Source organism: Athene cunicularia (genome assembly GCF_003259725.1).
Source record: "Athene cunicularia isolate RWA chromosome 6 unlocalized genomic scaffold, athCun1 chr6_part1, whole genome shotgun sequence".
In the NCBI taxonomy this organism is placed as follows: Eukaryota; Metazoa; Chordata; class Aves; order Strigiformes; family Strigidae; genus Athene; species Athene cunicularia.
Window position 1 is genome coordinate 4,696,711 of NW_020799105.1, and position 21,304 is coordinate 4,718,014.

General features: G+C 39.0%; 1 protein-coding gene across 4 annotated transcripts in view; it reads left to right on the forward strand.

The window, feature by feature from the left end:
* GBF1 (golgi brefeldin A resistant guanine nucleotide exchange factor 1) overlaps positions 1-21,304 on the forward strand; it is a 104,100-nt gene that overhangs the window by 35,745 nt on the left and 47,051 nt on the right. For all 4 annotated transcript variants that reach the window (XM_026851041.1, XM_026851042.1, XM_026851043.1 and 1 more), the window contains exon 3: positions 20,128-20,259. In XM_026851041.1, coding sequence (XP_026706842.1) covers positions 20,128-20,259 — 132 coding nt within the window. The remainder of the gene's footprint in view (positions 1-20,127; positions 20,260-21,304) is intronic.

Here is a 21,304-nt window from a genome sequence, read left to right on the forward strand (position 1 = left end):
ATGCTAAATTATGATGGCAGCAAATAATTTTTCAGTGAGATGAGTTAAAATGTCTGGCCTTTTTCAAAGAGGGGATAGGACTCCGCTTGCCTGTTCAGTTGTCTTTATCAGTCAATGTGGGAATACAGCTGTGACTTCTCATAAGTGATGCAAGGTCATGCACTAGTTCTTCAGAGACCATATATAATTTCTGAAAGAATAAATCTGGTTGTAGCTAAGGAAATTCAAAGTATGTTAAATATGAATCTTGCTGAAATGTATGTTTTGGTCTTGTACATTTGGGGTTTTTTGTTGTATGTTGTCATTGGTTCTGAAATAAGATTGCCTGATACAAAAGCATAAGATTGTCAAAATAATTGCTGTCCTGTTAATGATTTATCAAATCAATTTATGTTGTTTTATCTAGATTTTGGATTTTACTGAGTCATAGTAATAGATCCCTGAAATCCCTGTTTTATCCTTTCTGACTTTTGAGGTACCTTCTCCCTAGCCTCACCCCAAGCCCCCTCCCTAGCACTGCTACAGCTTTTCAGTGACTAACAGAACAGTGCAAAAGATTTGTTTGGAAGACAGTGAAATTCCAGTGTATATATATATAGGAGGATCCATGTATCCTCTGTAGTCTTGTGTCTTCTGGATTGCTGAGTTGATTGTTACTCTGAAAACAAACATAGAAAACTAAGTAACTCCTAGCACTTATGCCAGGAGATTAAAATTTTAATGTAGAGCAGAGCAAGATATATAATTATTACTTCTGGAAAGCTTAACAATGAGGAGGCAGGAAAGTTGTGGGGGGTGGTGGTGTGGTGTTTGTTAGCCTACCTGGTTCCTGTTCATATGTTAGTCATGTTATTTCTGAGGTAGTTTAACTCAGAAAAAATTTATTTTAAATAGGCTGCAGGTGTGATTTCTGTTGTCTGTGAAAAGTGTTTTGTTTTGTCCTAGTTGCTTGCTGTCCTGATAGTGCAGACTTGTATCTGCTGATGTTTGTTTGGACATTGCAGGGGATGTTTAGAATACAGTGAAGCAGAAGTGTGTTGGTATTTGGGGTTTTTTTTGGTGAAATACAGCATTGACTATGCAATGGGTACAGTATGGCTTAGTGACTGATGATCGCCTACTAGTACAGTTAGGGAGATGTAACTCTCAGCTGAATTCTGTTAGAATGTCAACATACATAAATATGTATAATAACAAGTAATATGTGAGGGTCTGATATTTCTTAAATGCCCCCCACCAATTACTTTCTAAAGTAAATAAATGCCCGTTAATTCAGTTAATAAATGATGTATAGCATTTCAAATAAAAGGATTTAGACTGGAGCAAAGTCTAAAAATACAATTTTTGTTTTCTTTTAATAGTCTGAAGAATTTGGCTTCTTTATTAGCAAGGTAGCTGCTTGCACTTTCAAGGAGAACTGGAAGGTATAAGGGACTGTTTCCCACAAGACAATAGTTACTGAAGGAGGAAAATGTTAAGGTGGTACAAAAGCTAATTTAAAAGTTAACTTCCATCTTCTTCCTTTTAAGAGTTACATTCCGTGCCTGAAATTAAAAAGAACCACGCCCCAAATCAAATACACTTTAGAAGCTTTCCCAGATGGCATAGTTAATAATGAATGTTGGTATCTTGAATTACAGGTCAGTTTCTAATCTCTTCTGAAGTCTAGGCAACCACACCAATCATTATTCGTGCATATAAGTGAAAGAACAAAGACTGCAGAGTCTGATATGCTATTAAGTAATTTGCCTCCTCCCCTTGCATATTATATGAGGTACCTTAAAAAGAACAGATGAATAAGCTCTCCAGTCTGTTTCTGGTTTTGATGGCCTCAAGCATCAGAAGCCATGAGTAAAACCTTCAGAGTTGTGACATCCTTGATAATTAATTTTAGAGTTATTTAAAATGGTTTGAGCTTTGCATCATTGAGGTTTCATTTTTTCAAGTGGCCCTCTGCAAATATAAAGGATAGAAATCCTTAGAAGAAAATTAAGCCCCTGGTAATCACAGGATTGTCTTTGAAGCTTAGCCCTTATGAAATGTTTTCAGTAGCATGGCCATCAAGGTAGAATTGTAGGAATCGCAGAATGGCTGAGGTTGAAAGGGACCTCTGGAGGTCATCTGGTCCAACACCCCTGCTTAAGTAGGGCCACCCAGAGCTGGTTGCTCAGAACCATGTCCAGGCAGCTTTTTAACCTCCAGGAATGGGGACTGCACAACAGCATAGCTTGAGTTATTGGAAGTTACCCACCCACACCCCTGAATCGGAACTTCTTCCACTGTGTCCTGGTCATAATCGAGTTTCTGATTGGTACTTAGTGGTCTTTTAAGGGATATGGTTTTCATGGTGTGTGGAAACCATATTAAATTTTTTTTTTAAGAAATCTTTTTATCAGTTTCTTAGCCTAACAATATCCAATACAGAACAATGCCAGATTCTAGGTGGCCTTTTTCTCTGAGACACAGAGGAATGTCTCATTAGGGCTTGTAGCTAACTAAAGTTATGTAATCTTTGAAATTCAAAGATTATGTGCAAGTATATATTGCTTCTGTGAGCACTGTGGTAGACAGTTGGGACAGAAAGTACAAGTCATTATCAGTATATGTAAAGAATATAAATGAACACCTGATTGCAATTCAGCTAAAGAAAATAAACTCACAGAGTACTTTTACTTTTGTCTGATATTATTTAGGGATGAATCATGTCTGTTTTACTGGGAGTCTTGGTTAGTTTCTTTGGAAGAGGACACTGGGGAAAGAGGGATGCTGGGTTTGAGTTCGTTTTGGTTTTCTTTTTTATAAAGTTGGTGTGTCCATTAATGAAGCTAATTTAGAGTGTGAAAGTAGGTCCTTAAGGTCAGCTGGGAAGTCTATTAGGTAGCCATGTTGAAAGCAAGCAATTAATACCTTGCTTTGAGGGTCTTTTGTAACCTTTAAAGTTAGTTTATGTAGTAAAATGGATAGTGAAAAGTGAAGCAGTGATTTACTCCCATCTACTCACCCTGCACTTACTAGTTCCTAGCTAGGAGGCATGGCTAGAAAACAGTCTTTATGTACTTGAACAGAACTTTGTGGGCTTTTGGGAAATAGAGGCACTGAAAGAGATAGACTGGTATAGTTAATCAAGGTCTTCCCCACCTGCCTTCTTTTTAAATATGGACACATAATAATCCCCTTTTGAAAAGGGCAGATCCGAAGTTCTCTTGTCCCTACCTGGCACAGTGTTGGGCATCCTGGAGGTGACAGTTATCATATGTTTACTTCTGCTTTAGATACTGTCTGCCAGCTTTCTGCTTCTCCCTGTGTAAATGCTTTGAGGAGAAGAAAGTGATACTGTATATTTAATCTACTGTTATTTACTGATTATCCAGGGAAGATAAAGGCCAGTCTCTCTGTGCCTGTCTTTTGGTATTGATAACCCCTCTTGAGATCTCTCCTTTCAGTGAAGTGTCTGGTTTATTTTTTCTTCTTTTTCCTTTTTCCTCCCATTCTGTAACAGAAGAGTCTACAGTTAGAATAAAAAACCTTATTAAAGGTACAAATATTGTTGATTTTTGTCTATGCACTCTGCCAGACTTTCCCCAGACATGGAAGTACTCCCTAAACCACTGATCTGGCTCTCCAGTACAATAGTTCTCAATTTCCTAATCCTGATATAATGTAGATGAAAACAGTATGCTATTCCCCCCAATCTTTCTTTATGAACAAACAGAATAGTCACAGCTTATCATTTCTGAAGTTTTAAGAAGTTGTTTTCTAACTGTAATGTGTTTAACCAATTAAAACTTCTGTGAGAATCATCCACATCATGAAATACTATATTCTTTCCACTGTTGACTCCAGAGGATCACAGTCTGCTTTGCTTGTTCCTTTTGTGGTCTGCTGTTTTCAAGCACTTTCTTTATTGCACAGCCCCATAGCCCCCATAGCTGTAGTCTTCTAAAAATATGTAGGTTTATTTAGTCTGGAAAAGGCTGAGGGGGACCAAATTGCAGTCTTCCACTACCTAAAGGAGGATCACAAGAGCCACATCTTCTCAGAGGGGCAAAAAGATCCATAGCCATGAATTTTTAACAGGATAAATTTCAGCTGGGCATTGGGGGAAATTTTCTAAAGAGTTAAATACTGGAACATGAGAAGAGTGAGTGGAATCTCTATCCATTGGACATTTGAAATTTGACTGAACAAGACCTTGAGCAACCTGATACAACTCCAGAGCGGTCCTTTGTGTGAGCAGGAGGTTGGATTTGGTGACTTCCAGATACCTCTTCCAATCCAAACCTTTCTGTGGTTCTGCACTGATTGATCTTGGTGGTTCTTGATCTCCAGTGTGTAGTTATCTCTGACCAGCTAAGTGTTGCCTTTTTGTTTAAAACATATTTGGTTGATCTTTAAAATCTGTGTGCATGCACACACTCTTTTACCTGTACACTCTGTACAATTCCTCTTTTTATGTACTGCACAGATGTCTTCAGTGTCAGCTCAGGTGACCTCTGTGCAGGCATTACCCACAGAATCAACTCTGCCAGGCCATAGGCTTGGCTTTCTGGTATGTTCCAAGAAAATGTAGGAGCAGGGAAGGGAAGGAAGGGACTACTTCCATTTTTATTCCCCACACACACACACACACACACACACACACACACACACACACACACTCACTTACTTTGGCACCTCATCTCTGCTTGAAATGTGAAGTGAATCTGAAGGATTCTGCTGTTCCCTAGAGCATGTCATTATCCATTTGAAGGAACTTAGCAGGTGAAGCTAATATATAAGGAGCATTTCTTTTTCTCTGACTCTCTCAAATGCACACAGTTGTGGATGTTTGTACTCAACAGAACCAGTGTGAAATTTAGTCACAGCCACAGCATGTGTTCCAATTTTCCAGGGAAACTTTCTCCCAGCTGTGGGTTAACTCTTTCTGCCTCTCCAGCATTTTTGGAAATTTGGGAAAAAAGTGATCACTTTCTGTGACCAAGCAAGCCTTGAGAGCTGGAAGAAGAATTAGATCTCAGTGGTCATATTGGGGAAGGGAATAAGATTAAGGGGTGTATGTAGGAGATTTTTTTAAGTTTCTTTAAAACTAAAGAGACATTTGTATTTTTGCAAACTTGTTATACAGTCCTAGCACTCCTCCAGTTTTGTCCTATGCTAGAGACGAATCTAAACTGAAGCTAAACTGCTGCCAGTAGTCTGTAAGTGCAGCTTACCTACTGTGAGCACAGGGAGTTTTGCCATTCTAATTTGTAGGCTTAAATTACATTCTTAAGGGAGATGGTACAGATGCTCTATTGACCAGGGCTAAAGGGTGTGCATTTTTTTTTTAGCAGACATTTGTGCTAAGAGTGAGGGTTTCCTTCCTGTTTATGGAAGGAATCTGCTTGTAGTTAGGAATATTCTTGTCTCAGTTTTGCAACCACTTATAAGAAACCTATTATAATGAGAAATAAATGTGTGTGACTATTTCTCTGCATGAGAAAAGCATGTCTTGATCTTTATTTTTGAGTTATCAGTGTGTCCTTATGTAAAAGAAGGAAGCTTTTCATTAGCATGCTGGTATAAAACGAAGTTGCTGACTTTCCTTTCAAGAGGGAATGTATTTTATGTTTCTAGATTTTAAAATTATAATGTTACTGTGATAAACAACCCTAGTCTATAATGTTGAGTGATAAAGTGATTCCAAATCACGAGTCATATTTTACACCATTCTTTGAGAGAACGTCACAAATGTGGAAAATAATGCATACTCAGCATTGCCCATGTTAGTTCCCATGAGGCAGAGGGTGAATAAGATACTCAGTTGTAGAGGGGACATGGTACTTCGTAGCACACTGTCTTCAGCTGCTCTCTCTCCCTCTGGCCATATTAAGTTATGTTGTGGCTTCCTTTGCATGCTGCTGCTCTTTTCACTCATTTCTCTATCTGGATTCTTTTTGTACTATGATTGAGCCCTTCACAGAGCAGGAAAATGACATCTTCAGACTGCCTGCTGCCAGATCACAGCAGTTTCAACTGGAAACTTAAAAGCTGAAGCAGGTGCTGGAAACTCTATTCTCCTTTTGGTCTGATTCATTGAGTGCCAGCCTTCAGCTGAGGAATGGGGAGGGGAGGAGAATTGATTTTGTGACTAAAATCTTGGACTGATTAATATTTGCAGTGCTTCAAATAGTAGTGGGAAGGCTTCGTAAATTAACTCTGAACTTAGTGGAGCTTGAGGTAGTTGCAGTGTGACTGGGGGAATTGTTGCTAGGCCTGAAGTTGTGACTTATGACCAAGGTGCTGTTTGTTTGATGACCTTAATATCTGCAGCAGATGCTATATCTTTTTAAGAGAAGACAGGAGCAACATGTACTATTTCTGCTAGTTTTGTGGAAGTCCCCAAATTTGTCAGACTGAGGGCTCTTTTGTTTTTTGGATTTGGGTTTTGTTTTTTTTCTGTTTTGGTTTTTTTTCAGTTCAGTCACGGCCTGAGTCTGCAACTTCTGTTTAGAAGACTGGTTTAGAAAATCATGAATGTTTTCTAGGGATGGTTCTGGAATGAGCTCCTGCTTTGTATTTAATTATTGCTACTACTAACCAGTAGAAGATCTGGGAAGAGAAACTTGACTCAGTGAATGTTAGAGTGTCTACCTTTCTAATTTACAATGTCAAGAGGGTTTGTTTTTTGTTGTTGTTGTTGTTTTTTTTTTTTTTTTCTGGTAAGCACAAGTCATAATTGGAATAATTTAAATAGGAAGAGACCTCTGGAGGGGTCATCTGCTCCAATCCCCTGCTGAAAGCAGGACCAGCTTGAAAGTAAGATTGTGTTCAGCATTAGAGCCAGCTGAATTCTGAATATTTCCAGGGATGGAGCTCCCACAACTTCTTTGGTCAAACTGTTCCAGTGTCTGACCAGCATTCTTTAGAAAATGTATTCCACAAATATCTAAGTGGCATTTCCCTTGTTACAGCTTGTGTCCACTACATCCCATACTCTTCTGCATTTTTACATTGCTTTATTCCTATTAGAAGAGACTCTTTGCCTAAAAGTGTAAGGTAATATGAGAACTAAGAGACATTCTGTCATGTTTGGACTAGATTAGAGACTATCATGTGCTGTTTGAGAGAAAAAGTACAATGAATGCTTCTGCTGTGGGCTTTTTCAAGGGCTAGTGTTGATTCAAATAGGGCCCTGTGAGTTCTGGGGTTTCTTGACCTGTAGTGTTTAACAACAGTTGTGGTATACCAGCAAGCACTGAGTCTTGAATAAGATTATCAGTTAAATTTAGATGTTTGGTTCTTAACCTTGAGCTAGAAATTTCAGTAGTCTTTGCATGCAGGACATGTACTGCTTTGGTTTATCACTCAGCATTGACAGGTGAAAGCAGTGCTAGGAGGAGAACCCCACAGCTGATTATGGGGTGTCTGAGGAATGATTTTTTGTAATGCTGAATGGGCATGAGAGATTAAAGTATATTGAAAGACTTATCTTCAGACAGTGCCTTAGCTTTTTGGAAACTTAACAGAGATGTTACAGACCAAAACCTTTTTGTAGAAGTCTTATATTCTCATGTCTTAATAGTCTGGACCAGGACTTATGTGTAGGTGTTTTTAGAGCAAATACTACTTCATGCATCATTTCTACTTCTTATTGGAGAGCAGTGAAAGAGTTAAGTATCAGTTGGATTTTTTTTTTAACCACCCTTAACAGGAATAACTTCTGCTTCTGCTCATCACTGATCCTCTTGTCTGTTGCTTTTTTTAAAAAAAAAAAAAACCCCAACATTCTTTTTAATTCAGTGTGATAAAACATCCGTTATTTGTAAGTTGATTGAGCATAAAGTATTTCATTATAAAATGGTCATCCATCACTGGAGGCTGGAGGCTGCAAAAAACATTAACTGTGCACTTTTGGCTGGAATGCAGCTTCTCCAGAATAATGCAGCTTCTGTGTAAAGTATGCAGCATTAAAAAAAAAAAAAATCAACTGTTCAGGAAAACAGGTGCTTGCCTTGCTCTCCCAGAGCTTTGGGATTTCATCCCAAGTTTTTTGAAGGGCCTTCGAAGTCTATCTGTTACCTAGAGTCACTTTCTGGTTTTAAGCACTGCTCTCAAATCTGAACAAAATGCTGCTCTGTGCCAAGTGGTTTCATTCTGACAAGGCTGTGAGAATTTACTAGCTGTTTAACTTCTGCTTTTTAGAAAGTTATGTATGTTTTCTTCCCCTCATTCATTAGCTCTTCTGAAAGTTAGGTTGCTTTTGTTTATGAAGTTTCTTAACACTAACATCCCTAAGATTAGAGGCCAAGCACTGCCAAGTTGTTCCTAGATGTACCTCCAGTATGTATGTCCCTGTTAATTTCCTTGATACTTAACAAATTTTCTGTGTGATGGATTATAAAAACTATTTTTATCTTAACTTGTGTTATACAGTGCTTGTCGTATTTCCCTAACTTAAATATGAACTTGAAAAATAGCTTCCTTCACCAAGAGTCTTAGTTAACTTTTGATGTTGGGGAGACATGGGATGATAGGGCGGGAAGCCTTTATTGGATTGCTATTACTGTGAGCTGCTTTTCTGAGATTATTTCCAGGTAATCTAACAGCACAGCTCTTAAAAAGGCCAAACGTGTTCCCTTTTCAGATGAGAAATTGAAGTAGAGATGAAGTGACTTGCCCAAGAGCAGGAAGGGGAGATGAGTGGCAGAGGCAGAGAGTAGACTTGATTTCCCTGTCTGTGATTAAGGACCTTGCTATCATCTGATGCTTAGTTTATTTGCATATGTGCTTATATCCTGTCAGAGAAAATCCTACAGGTCTAGGCTTGAAAATAAAAAGGAAATTCTTCTGTCTTTGCCTTTTTACCAAGTCTTGAGAACAAATGTCGTTGAGGTATAATGGTTCTATGCCAGAGGTCATGGTAGCAGAAATGCTAGAGGTGAGAGGTTAAAACAGAGTTGTGTCCACTGACCTGTTCAGTGTGTGTTGTGTGTTTCAGTTGGAGAGCCAGGCTACGTTGTGCCCTAAGGGAAGGAGAGAGGGACTGAAGAAGCCTACATTAGTGTCTGAACCAGGAGCTGGCTTGAACAAACAGCTCTATCTCTGTGAGTTGAAGTTTTGTGCTGTGCTGTTGCTTTTAGGTCACTTGCTGGAAAGCATGCAGTCAGTGATAGCCTTTATAAAGTTAGGACAGGAACACTCAGTTGAGCTTCTGAAGCACTCTAGTGTTTTTTTTCTGTCATGGGCATGTACTAGATCAAAAGCATTAACAGTAGACTAAAACAGATCTATTGGGTAATTCTTTAGAAACTGTAACTAGTATTCTCTTTCTGAGGTATACTGCTAGTGGCCTGTGTACCAATGAATTACACATACTCTGTAAGAGCCTGCTGCTCAGGGTGCTGGTTATCTGTCATTGCTAAATGACCACTTCAGAGAAACTGATGCAATAGGGAACAGGCCCATGGGGTTGCTAGTGTCAAGCCATACTGTACCTGAATCTTTATTTGGTGTTTGCAGTCTTCCCAGAAGGGATATGAGCTGTCAGTATACACATGGACTCTTTCTGCCCTGTAAAGATTTGTATAAATTGGGAATGTTGACAATGTGAGCAGAAAAGTTTTGTCCTGAATTGCAGCTGATCATTGGCCAAAGGTGTTGCAGAGGGAGCTTTGACTCAGTCTGGTGCTTCAAAGTATCATGTTGCCTCATGGAAATAGTTGCATTCATAGGCTACCTGTGTTGTGTGCATTCTGAAATAGTAGGATAATTGGGATTTGTAGCATTGTTTAGACCTCCTGATGAAAATCATGTCAAAATCCTGAATAAGTTTATAAAACTAGGTAGAGCATGATGTAAAATTTGAAAATCCTAAAATTCTTTAAGTTCTGTCATATCAGCTTCTTCAGACAGTGCAAGTGGAACAAAATCAATAGGATTTAACTTTATAGGCTGAAAGAAAAAAAGTGTTCTTAGAAAGTTTTCTTGACCAAAACAATCCTAGCTTTGGTTAAAGAATGCCAGATCTCGCCAACAGAGGTCATCGCTTGCTGGGGGAACAGCTAGTTCAGGTTGAACTCCAAATGGCTCCAGAGTCTTGCTGCTTGGAAGAGGAATCATTCTGAACTACCTGTACCTTTTTTCTGCTGAGCACATGTAATTTCTGTTTAAGTATATAGAACCTGTTTAAGTATATAGAGTCTGGAGGAGCAGGCAGGATAGGAATCGGAAAATACTTTTGTTAACCCTCACCTGTTAATAAACTTTGCTATTTTCTTTGGGATGGTGCTTTGACCCTAGTAATTAATGGGCTTTGTTAATGGAGGCTGAATTACTGTCATCTTATACAGATATGGTGAAGTATAATGCTTAGGCTCCCAACTTACAGAGAAAGTAACTGCTTGTGTGTTTCTCTGGCCAGGCTGCAGTAAGGGCCGCTAACTTCTTATAAAGATGTGGAATCCCTTAATTTCTTCACATAAACTTTTAGGTAATTTTGATTCTTCACAGACACTTTATTGTTTTACAGCTGTTGCATGATTCCAGGACATGGAAAAAATTTATTTAATTAGGGTTAATTAGAGTTAGGGACTGATGTAACATTGTCTCCATGATGCCCATCTTCAGATATGTCGTATTTAGTGGTCACTGAAGTTGAATTGCATTCAGGGATCTCCTCAGTTGCAAAAACTGTAAATGGGCGTTAAATGTTGGCTGTCTGCTTTCCTTCATGTACCATCAGCACCTTGTATTGGTAGATCAATCTATCACATAGCAGTATGGAGAAATTAATTTCTTTCCCCAGTCCACTCTCAAGAACATAATATTCACTTGTTTTCATCATTTTAGGAGTTGACCTGCCTTTTAATGGAGGCAGCCTGAATTTCTGCTTGTGTGTGTGTGTGTACACAGGTTACTGATTGCTTCAATTATTACTGTAGGGATTAAAAAAAAAAAGTTGCTTAATGTTTTTACTGTTGAAGTGTCTTAAGGCAACAGTTGGATTGACTGCCATCAGGCCAGTCTCTTCTCCCTTTTGCTTCTGTTCTCTTTCCACTCCTGTAGGTTTGAAACTAATATTCCCATGATGTTTTGCACCCCGCTCTCCACAAGGTTCCCATTTTGCATCGCTGGTAACTTAAGTGTGTTGGTTCTTGAGCTCTGGGCAATTGCATTTTGCCATTAGTGCTTGGGAATTTTACTTTCTGGTAATAACATGGCAAAGCACAATGACTCCTAGATTAGTTCAGGTTGGATGGAAGAATTTGGGTAAATCATAACAACAAGGTACAACCTTTGAGAGGTTTGGGTTTTTTTCACATTAAAAGATTCTCTCTCCTCTTGGGCCATCAGGCTTTTCTTCATTTCATTCTTCAAATTTTGTCTAACTGATGCTTTTTAGATTTTCTGGCAACACAAGAAATGTTTTGGCTTGTTTGGGATTTGTTGTTCTTCAATTTCCTTTTAATTTTTCCCCTTGGCACACATGGGCTTCCCTTGAGGAAGGGGTAAACAGAACAGGATAACATCCAGACAGCTAATTGATGATAAAACTGTAATCTTTTTTTCTCCAGCCTCTTAGAAATAGTGAAGCTTTCTTTTTCACAACATGCTGAATTTGCAATGAGAGAGTTATTCATAGTGTGGTAGTCACACAAAGCTGTGGAGAATTACTGTGCTTTAAAATACCAGGGAAGAAGTTTTAATTTCTCCTGGGCTTTTAAATTGCCTACTTAGTTTGGACCTGGTACCATGTAAGATGTGTCAAATATTGTAGTGAAGCAAGTTCAGTGACTGAATAAAGTTCTGTAGAGTGTCACAACCTAATTGCTCTTCCTTCGACACGTGCCAATTTCTTTTAGAGAGGAAAAAGAGTGTTTAAACTTGACATACATCAAACTTGTGCTGTCAGTAAGATGGACGGATCAGTCCATCCTCTGGACTTGGCAGTGAGCAATGCAATTCCCCATAGGTTTCATTTAGCCTAGTCTGCCTTGTTAGAGTGGCCATGCTCTCTTTCTTGTATTAGGAGGGCACCTTGGGAAACTGGGCCCTAATTCACAACAGCAGCAAGATCAATAACTATCAGCATTTGGTCAAGGGCAGATGAATTTGTCATGGGATGACTGCTTTTTGCTTTGTTTAGTTTGGTTTAGTAATTTAATTTAGAGTTGAATGTCATTGGATCAGAGGAGTGCCCATGTGTTCTGAAGTTCAGAGCTGATGCAGGTTCATCACAGGAATTGGCTGTTGTCATGTGCATGGTGATTTTCTGTAAGAAATCTTTCAAAACAATTGCATCTGGTTCTAGACAAAAAGTGAAACTTACCTTCATTTCACTCACCTTATTGTTATGGGATGTTTTTTGTTTTGAAGAATAGACATTAAAGTTCCAGTTACCTGTGAAACTCATTGCAGTTTAGCTTACTGAAAGGCTCTTTCCTTGTAGGTGTATGGGAAGATTGATTTAACTTTCCTGGAAGTTTAGTGCTTTGTGTTAAGTAACTTGCACCCGGGGGGGGAAAAAAAACCCCAAACCTTCAGAAAGGTATAGGATCTCAAATCGGTTTTTGCAGAGCTATTGAGGAGGAGTAGGGTGAAGTGCCATTACAAATGGCACTAACAGTTTAGAGCTTACATCTGTTTGAAAAAACTATAAAAGCAGTTGTATATTCCAGAACCTATCAGAGGCCCAGATCAGCTATGTTTTCCCATCTCCTTTCCCTGAGAGCAATCAGCCTCTTTGTAGTAGAGATCAAAATCTATTTAAGTAATACAGAATTTGCATATGTGGCTTTACCAACCATGGGTCTTGATCTGATCTTTCTCTGGAATGTGCTGGTGTAATCAGGTGTTGCTCTAGTGCTCATCCTCTAGTGTGACACATGAGAAAGGTTTTCTAAAAAACAAGGATAGATTAGCATTGAAATTACACTTAAAGGTATGTGAGTATTACAGTTCACACTGGCAATAAACACACTCATGCAAGACCAGTTTGGAAACAGTAGGCTTTTACTATGTAGAGTTAATTGATTTGTTGCCTTTCATGAGAATAGTGTCCTCTCAGAGGTATTCAGGTCACAGGGTGGGAGGAAATACTCTGGGATTCATGGCAAGGTCTTCTCCTGGTGACCTTCAACCTGGCTATGCCAAATTACCCCTCAGTTCACTGTAAGACCTCTTGTTTTGAAGCAGAGCCTTCTGAATATAACCTAATACATGTCAACCACAACTCAGAAAAAAGTTTGTCAAGGTGCAATTATTTCCATCCCTGCTGTCTCATCAGTGCTAAAAAATAAGGGCAGAATGAAACAACTTTAATTTTTGAAATAAGCTGCTATCCCAACAACTTTTTTTTTTTTTTTCCTGCACTCAATCTGTATGACTGCCATTAAAAATTCAAGGAGTAGTTGTGTCTGTACTTTTAAGTCCATCTGGATGAACACTATGAAAGCTTGCACTTTGTGTAGCTCTATACTTCCTGTTGATGGCATTTGTTTTTCTTGTGAATGAAGTGAGTATCATCTTCTTATAATATCACTCCTGTTGGAACAGAATACTATGGCTGGGTGAAAAGCATTAGGAATAACAGTGGAGACATAGCTGGAGTTTTCAGTGTAATTTTGGCTGAAGATACTCTAGCCAGTACCTGCTTATGAAAAAATGCCTGGGGATTTTTAGTGGGCAGTCAGAACAGCTGAATTTGAAGCATGGTGTCAGATGAAACCCCTGATAACTAATGGCTGACACTGGTGGGACTTGTCAGTGCTCCTGCCTTGCTAGTAGATGTAAATAATTTCTACAGGAGACAGTATTTTAGTGGAGTTAATTCCACTCTGACCAGAGGACATCAAGAGTCAGATGCTCAGTATGCATTCTGTCATCCTTCCCCGAAATAAAAATCTCAATTCTGAGGGGTGCTCGAGATCTTGGCACTGTGGAACGATCATTTGTTAAAGTCATGTTTAGTGAAAGGGAGATAAACACATGAAGCTGGAGTGTGACAAATGAAAGCATTTGTGCCATTGTGATGAAATTAGGCAAACAGAACAGGCTTGACAGCTCTGGGTTCCCCCTGTCAAACTGCATTTGTAATTCTAGCCTTGCATTCATGTGTGGCTGTGAATGGCACTGTTTCCCTCTTGATATGATGGGTCTGGGCCCCTGAATAACCACTTTAACTCACAGGGAATTAGCTTTGAAGAGTATGTTTTACAGGCATGCTGAAAAGGATTGCAGTTAATTCTCACTTCTCCTTTATTGGCTTGAATATCCCTTAATTTCGGGCCTATGTTTACTATCATGTAAAGCTTTTGATAACATCTATTATAGTGAATTATTGACTTCAGAGATATATAAAGCTTGCTTCCACACATCCCCACAGTGAGCTTGTAGGCTGTGTTGTGCAATCCCAGCAGCCTTTTAAAATAGCTGGCACTATTTATGTGTTCTGGAAACTAGGATGTAGGCTCCTGGCTCCTTAGCTTCTCTGTAGCTGCCAGAATCCAGTTCTCTTCATCTATGAAGAGCTTAGACTGGGATAAGAAAATTCTATTTTGGGGAACCTGTAAGGAATGTCAGGTGGCTACTATTTTTGATGATCTCTTATTTACCAAGTTTAGTGGACATTGCCATCATTACTTTCAGGACATAGGACAAAAGATTTTTCTGATCACACTAGCTGCTAGCTCAGACTATATAAGTAGCAATCTGTTCTCATTTCAGATAAGAAGATTTCTAGAAATGTGTTACACATTGCACTGTCTGGTGCTGGTCTAGACCCTGCAAGAAAAACAAGACCAAAACAACAACAAAAATGCCTTGCGGGATGATGTGGGTTCTTTTCACTTGAAACCTTGACTGTACCAGGACTGTGCAGAGCAAATGAGTGTGTATCATCTAGCTTAGTTTTTTTACACTTGTTACCCTACATTAATTGGCTGTTAGTGAGCTGGATGTAAATGTTGGACTAAACTTTCTAGTTAGAAGAAGCCAGGGCAAGTCTTTCTTTGCAGGTGCAGGTGCCATGTGTTTCAGTCAGTCTGGAGAATGTGTTTTTGGAGTGGTGAAACATGCGCCTCCTCCGCTCATCAGCTGTAGAGGTGCTGAAATTTTAGTTTTGCCGAGGGAACTAGAACCAATATGCATATACTGTTCTGTGGCTCTTACCTAACTGACTCTGTGTAAAGCAAATTCACGCTCTGCACATCTTTAGAGGAGCAAGTTACTGTAGTTCTGTTTGCTAGATTGATTAATCTCTAAATTAACAAATAGATAATCACGGGACTAACTCAAAGGAATTTCTCCTGTCTCTGTGATCCTGCATTTTGATCTGGGTGAGATTAAGCCAGTACTTATTCTACCAGTTAAGACTTCAGAAGTGGTTTTGAAAATATGGAGAGCATGGCTACTCAGTACTTTTAGTACTTTTAGATGATTTTAAAAGGTAAGTACAGTTTTGTCCTTTTTCCTTGTAACTTTCTTCAAGAGACTGTAGGGACTTCTCACTTGGTAGAAAGACAAAATGTTTTGGTGTTTGGTGGGTGAACTGAGAATAAAGCACATATAAAGTCACGTAGGCCAGAAGCTCAGTGTTTGCAGGAAGTGTTTTTGAGGGTGAGCCAGGAAGCATTTGCTAGTACCTCAATTTTCTGTGGCGTAAATTCATTGAGCTCTTAAGCGGAAGTTCTGAAGAGCTGGATTTCTGCTTTGTTACAGTGTTATCTTTGTCATTTTCTCATCTTAAGAAGAAAACAGAGTGCCTGTGCATTGTACAGTTCAGTACATAAGCAGGGAAGGTAATAGCACATGCTTAAAGCATTGCTCTTTTCTGAGCTCATCTGCATTGGAGAGGTGCGTGGGATACAACTGAGACAGCCTTTCTGAAGGCTGAGCGTCAAAGGCCAACAGCTGCTGCATAAGAGGAGTCCAGGTCATGTGGTTTGGGTTGCAGTTGCCTGTCCTGGGGACAAATGATGTTGAAATAACTTGTCATAAACAATTTTTTCTCGTTCATTTACTCTGATTCGGAACGCATAGCCGATCCTGATAAGAGTCATTCAGGAGTGAAGAGTTGAACTGCCAGAGAAAGCAGCTTATGTGAGCATTTTAGATCAGGAATGTGCCAACAGTGTGCTAACAATAAGAAACCTCTTCCGAGGGGGACCTGCTCCTGTACTTCAGGAGAAAAGGGACGCTGGAAGTCTGATGCAGCTTGTTTGCTTAAGTGCCAGAACGGCTGAATGGGATTGGAGAAATGGGAGTTGGGTGCTTAAACATGAATTAGTTGTTTAAATATCTTTATAGACATGTGTGTCAAAGTGCAAATAGTCCATAGGATGAATGAAGGAAAGCACTGTGGTCTCAGAGGAATTCCATCCTCATATTAAAACTGCCAGCCTGAAGAGTTGGCTTTCTGATATGCTACTTAAGATGTTCTTTCCCTTCTCAATCTCCATGCACTGCTCTGGGCTAGAGCATTTTTGTGTGTAGTGCTGGTCTCTGTTTGCTTCCCTGAAATTTTGTTGAAGGGACCTGTGTGAAAAGAATATGAAGTGCTTTCCAGCTGGTCCCCAAAGCAGTCTAGGTTCTTCATGTAAGAATATATCATGTTTTAATATAATTTTCGTTAGCTTTGAGTAGATTGAAAAGGAAGGCTGCTTGTAGGAATCTAGTGAAAATTTGATCTCCTTGTGGACAATTGTTCAGTTTTCCCTCTTGTAATACCCTAGGCTGAGGTCATGCTTGCAGGGCTGGTCGTTTTTTTGCTTGTTTTTTTTCCCTATAGTTGAAAGTAGTTACCTAAGCAGAGAACCATCCCATGTTTTTGAGTTTAAACACTGAGAAATGTCTCTTGCTAGGAAATATACTTGGGGAAACATCTTTCAGCAATTCTCAAGTCTCTCACTGGTTATGGTTACTCTGTTGTAATGTCTGAACTTGAATCTGACAGAGTGAGAACCAGAGAATTGAAAAATCGGAGCTGCTCTTTTTTTTTTTTTTTTTTTTTTTTTTTTTTTTGGAAAGGTTTTATAGAAGAAAAAATATTGAAGTTGTAATTGATTTTACTGCCCCTTCTGAGGTTCAGGAGAGCATAGCATTGTTTTATAGTTGGGTGCCAAAAAAGATCAAGACTTTATGTAGTGTCTCTTTCATGGTTTTAACTTGCTGGGCAGAAAGATTCCCTTTAAAGACTATGGTATGGTCCTACCTTACCACAGTGTTGTGAAAAGAGCATTATTCAGTTCCTACTGTTCTGTGCTTTAGATTAAACTTAAGCTCTGGTAGTAAAAGCTAGCACAGAGTGCACCTTGCAGGTGTAGTTATTGATCTGAAAGGGCTGGAAGATTGGTTCTGGACACTGCCATGTTCAGTACTTAAGGCTGTGAAAACCTTTTGGGGAGAGAGTTTCTGAACTAACTTCACTGAGCTCAGCAGGATTGAGTGAAGAGGAAAGGACTGATCTTTGATTTACTGACTTGTTTGCAAAATTTTTACTTGGTTAAAAACTTCCAAGCAACTTTAGTGTCACTTTCAGATGTTGAACTGATACTTCTGGCAATGAGATACTTCTGCTTCAAGCAGGATATAGCAAGAACAGCTACAGCATGACTGTTTTTCTGTGCTCCCAAGCTTTCTGTTCAAGCAAGCACCACTACCAACATTGAATTCTACTTTGAAAAGGGAGCTGATGACCTCTATAAGTCCTAAATGCCTGCAAATGCTGCTGGTAAGAGGATCTCATTGTAGTAATCAAGTGAATACTACTCAGATGCAAACAGCACTGTGATTGGTGTTTCACTGAAATTTAGATCTTTCGGACAATAATCCTTTAGTAAGTCCTGCACTAAAAATACTCTCTTGTTTAGTATATTGTAATTTTTTTCAATAACACAGCACCAGCTATCCAGTCTGAAACAGTTATACAGCGTACACAATCAGTTTCAGAGAGTTCAATGTGAAATGCTGTGTTACCATAAAAGCTGGAGTCTCTGAATATCAGGGAAGCTGGTCAGAGTTGCTGTGCAATCAACAGTATGTGCCTAAGTTAAATCCTAATTATGACAAGCCATTTTGTAATCTTCATGTAACTTGGGAATTTCAGTTATACTGCAGGGAATCTGATCTTTAACCACATCAAGATTCACAACTTTAATTGAAAGAAAAAAATGAAACTCCTTCCACTCTTGTAAATAAAATGTCTCTTTGTTCCAAAGATGGATTAATGGAGAGTGTGGTAACTTATCCGTCCTCTGCTAGCAAGTTTGTATTCATCATCTCATTGTACTTGTGCAACTATGAACATGTGCTGAAGTCCTGTTTTTCTTACTAATCAAGGTGCAGCTTTTCCTTTCTGGGGCTCCCTGGACTGAAGGAATTGACAGGATTATAATGGGTTTATTAGGTGCTGACCGTTCTATAGAAAGGATCAGTTTTGGGGAAGAAGAGTTTGAGTGTTGATCCCTAGTAGTCTTACTATATTTAATGTTGTCCAAGTGCTTGTAACCAGACAAGTGTTCTATAAAGCACACTTAAATAAACATTGATGAAAGCATGTCTTATGATCCTTTGCATTTCCATGAGCTATTGAGAGGTGACACAATTGTAATGTCACACCAGGATAGTATCTGACAAATTGAGGGAGTTGTTCTTAAGCCAAAAAGATTGAATCATCACGTTCCTTTTAACCTCTCGCAAGTTAGTGCTGTTGGCCTGATATGAACTGGTGGCTGAAAGGTAAGAGACTGCATAATGATTCCCAAAGTTCCTTTTTTAAATTGCATTTTTGCTTTAGTTGACAGCAGAACTGTTGCACTTTGATGTTGTTCTCCATGGTCTTCACTATTTAAAACAAAAGCTCCTGCATTATTCTTCCTCCGTTGCTTCCTCACCATAATTTGTCACAGTTATGTTAACACACTTTCTGATAGGCTTTTTACTTTGATACTTAAGGCTTTTCAATAGGAACTATGATAAAATTGAATTTTACTTATCTTAGAATCAGAAGGGTTGGGATTTTTTCTAAAGCATAAAATAATTGAGTTAATTTGGTAGACAGAAAAGCAGCAGCTTGTCTAAGGATTCAGGAATTACAGGCTTTTTTTTTCCCCCCGCCCCAAAGAAGCTCATATGACAGTTAAGTGCAATACTGGATCATCAAGAATATAAATGCCAGTGTTCCTATGACACTATTAGCCATTAGACTTGTTAACTTTTATTAGGAATAAAACATAGGTTTCAGCAAGTTGAGCCAAGTGTTTGTACTTAAATATTTCTGGTCTCAAGACTATCCAAGTTACTTTTAATACACTCTTCTTTGCCTGTGTACTGGCTGTATTGTGGTTGCCTTCACCTGCTTTTTAATACTTCCCCCTAAATCCTCCTCAGGACTCCTCTTACCTTGTTTCCTTGTGGGTTTGATTGTTTGGTTTGCCTTGTATTGCAGCTTTAGAGAGGATACTTGCTGTCAAAGCAGGAAGTGGAGAAGTGTGCCTTTTTCTTCTTTGGTTGAGAGGCTTTACAGGTATTCTGAGAACAAAACAGAAGAGCTGTAAAACTTGTTTGTTGTAGGTTTTTCCTGTCTTAGCCAAGCAAATTTCTAGTGTTGCAGAAATGCAATTTGTTTTTAGGCAAAGACCTGTGAGAGATCCAACTAACCTGGTTGTACATTTGTATTATACATGTAACTAGCATGAGGCTGTATGTGTAGTAGGATGTCACAGAAGTGATAGATGGTGGGGCAGGGTCTATATGGTTCATCTGATTGCACAATTCCAGGAGTACTAGGAAAATGCAATGGTATCTGACAATTAATTAAACCATGAGTTTAAGCAGCAGTGGCTCTGTGGTGTTTACAGAGTGTTCTTACAGTAGGATTTGTTTTAGAAGGCTCCAGAAGGCTGTTTTGAAGATTTTAAGAAAGTGAACTTCACAATACATTGCTTTTAGAAATGTATACATACATGAATGTGTGTGTGCATATATATGTAGTTAAAAGCAATCCTGACTTTCCCACAAGCCTTCTGAAACTAAGCTATTGCAGGCCTCTTTCCCCTGAGATTAAGCTTGCTGTAGATTCTTAAAGAGAAAATTAATCCTATTGAATCAAATCTAATGTCTGTTTAAAATTTGTTTTTATTTTAACAGAGCTATCTGAAATTGAACCCAATGTCTTTCTTCGACCTTTCCTGGAAGTAATCCGCTCTGAAGATACTACAGGCCCCATAACTGGATTGGCTCTCACCTCTGTGAATAAGTTTCTCTCATATGCATTAATAGGTATGTGATGTGGCTTCCTGGGATTTACCAAAATGCCAGCCAAATGCATCTTCTTGGGATGTGTCTTTAGCCAGGATACATGCTTGCAGTCTTAATGAGGAGATTGGGGAAATAAGAAAATAGCTGTTAATGCTGGGGAAATAGGCATCTACAGTTTCTTAATACCATACCTGCTGGTCTTTCATGCCAACTACAGCAATGGCTGGAAATGGAGCCAGAGCTTCTAGTCTGCTGTGGCTGTGTGCTTATAGCCTGCTGCTGGACTCTGGTGGTCACCAACTGCTCTTTAATGCAATGGGAGCAAAAGGGCCAGGGACGGCATAATACCAACTTGGATTACAATGTTGTAATACACATAAACACAGTAGGATTTATTTAGTTTTGTGGACTAATATTTCTGCTGTAGAGTGAAGTTGTGGTTTTGCCCAGTTGCAGACCCTGTCCAGTGATGTGCCAGTACTCTTGTCACAGTTGTCATGGCAGAGACAGTTTTGCCTCTGCCTGGACTTTCAAATGTGTGTGTTCTCCTTTATATTTGTGAAAGACTAATAATGGGCATGTGGTCAGTTCCCATGGCTCAGCTGGCTTGTAGTAACTCATTAGCTGGCTTTCTGTCTGCCTTCAATGTGTCATCCTTTTGTTAGTGGTGCTTGATTTTTCTGTGTAAATTCAGTTAGTACTTTCTGATCATATCTGTGTGAATTACAAAACTTGGTATCTATGTTTGTTTATATGTAGTCTCACTTGAAGAAAATTGTTTTACCCGTCTTCCTTCCTGCCAAGCACATATTTCTCAGTTATTTTCCTCCCTGACATTGTGAGTGAACACTATTGAATTTTTGGCTCTGTCTTAAATATTTTGATGTTTGGAATTAGCATGAGGGAAATCAGAAAAAGAAAGGGCTTGATATAGATGCAGACCATTTTTGTGGGAAAGACCCACAAAAGGAGCATCTATAAAAGGAGCAAAATGGGGACTTGCAGGAAAAAAATTTTTAGGAGTTTGATGGAAATTTAGTGTATCAAGACATCAATTAGTCAACAA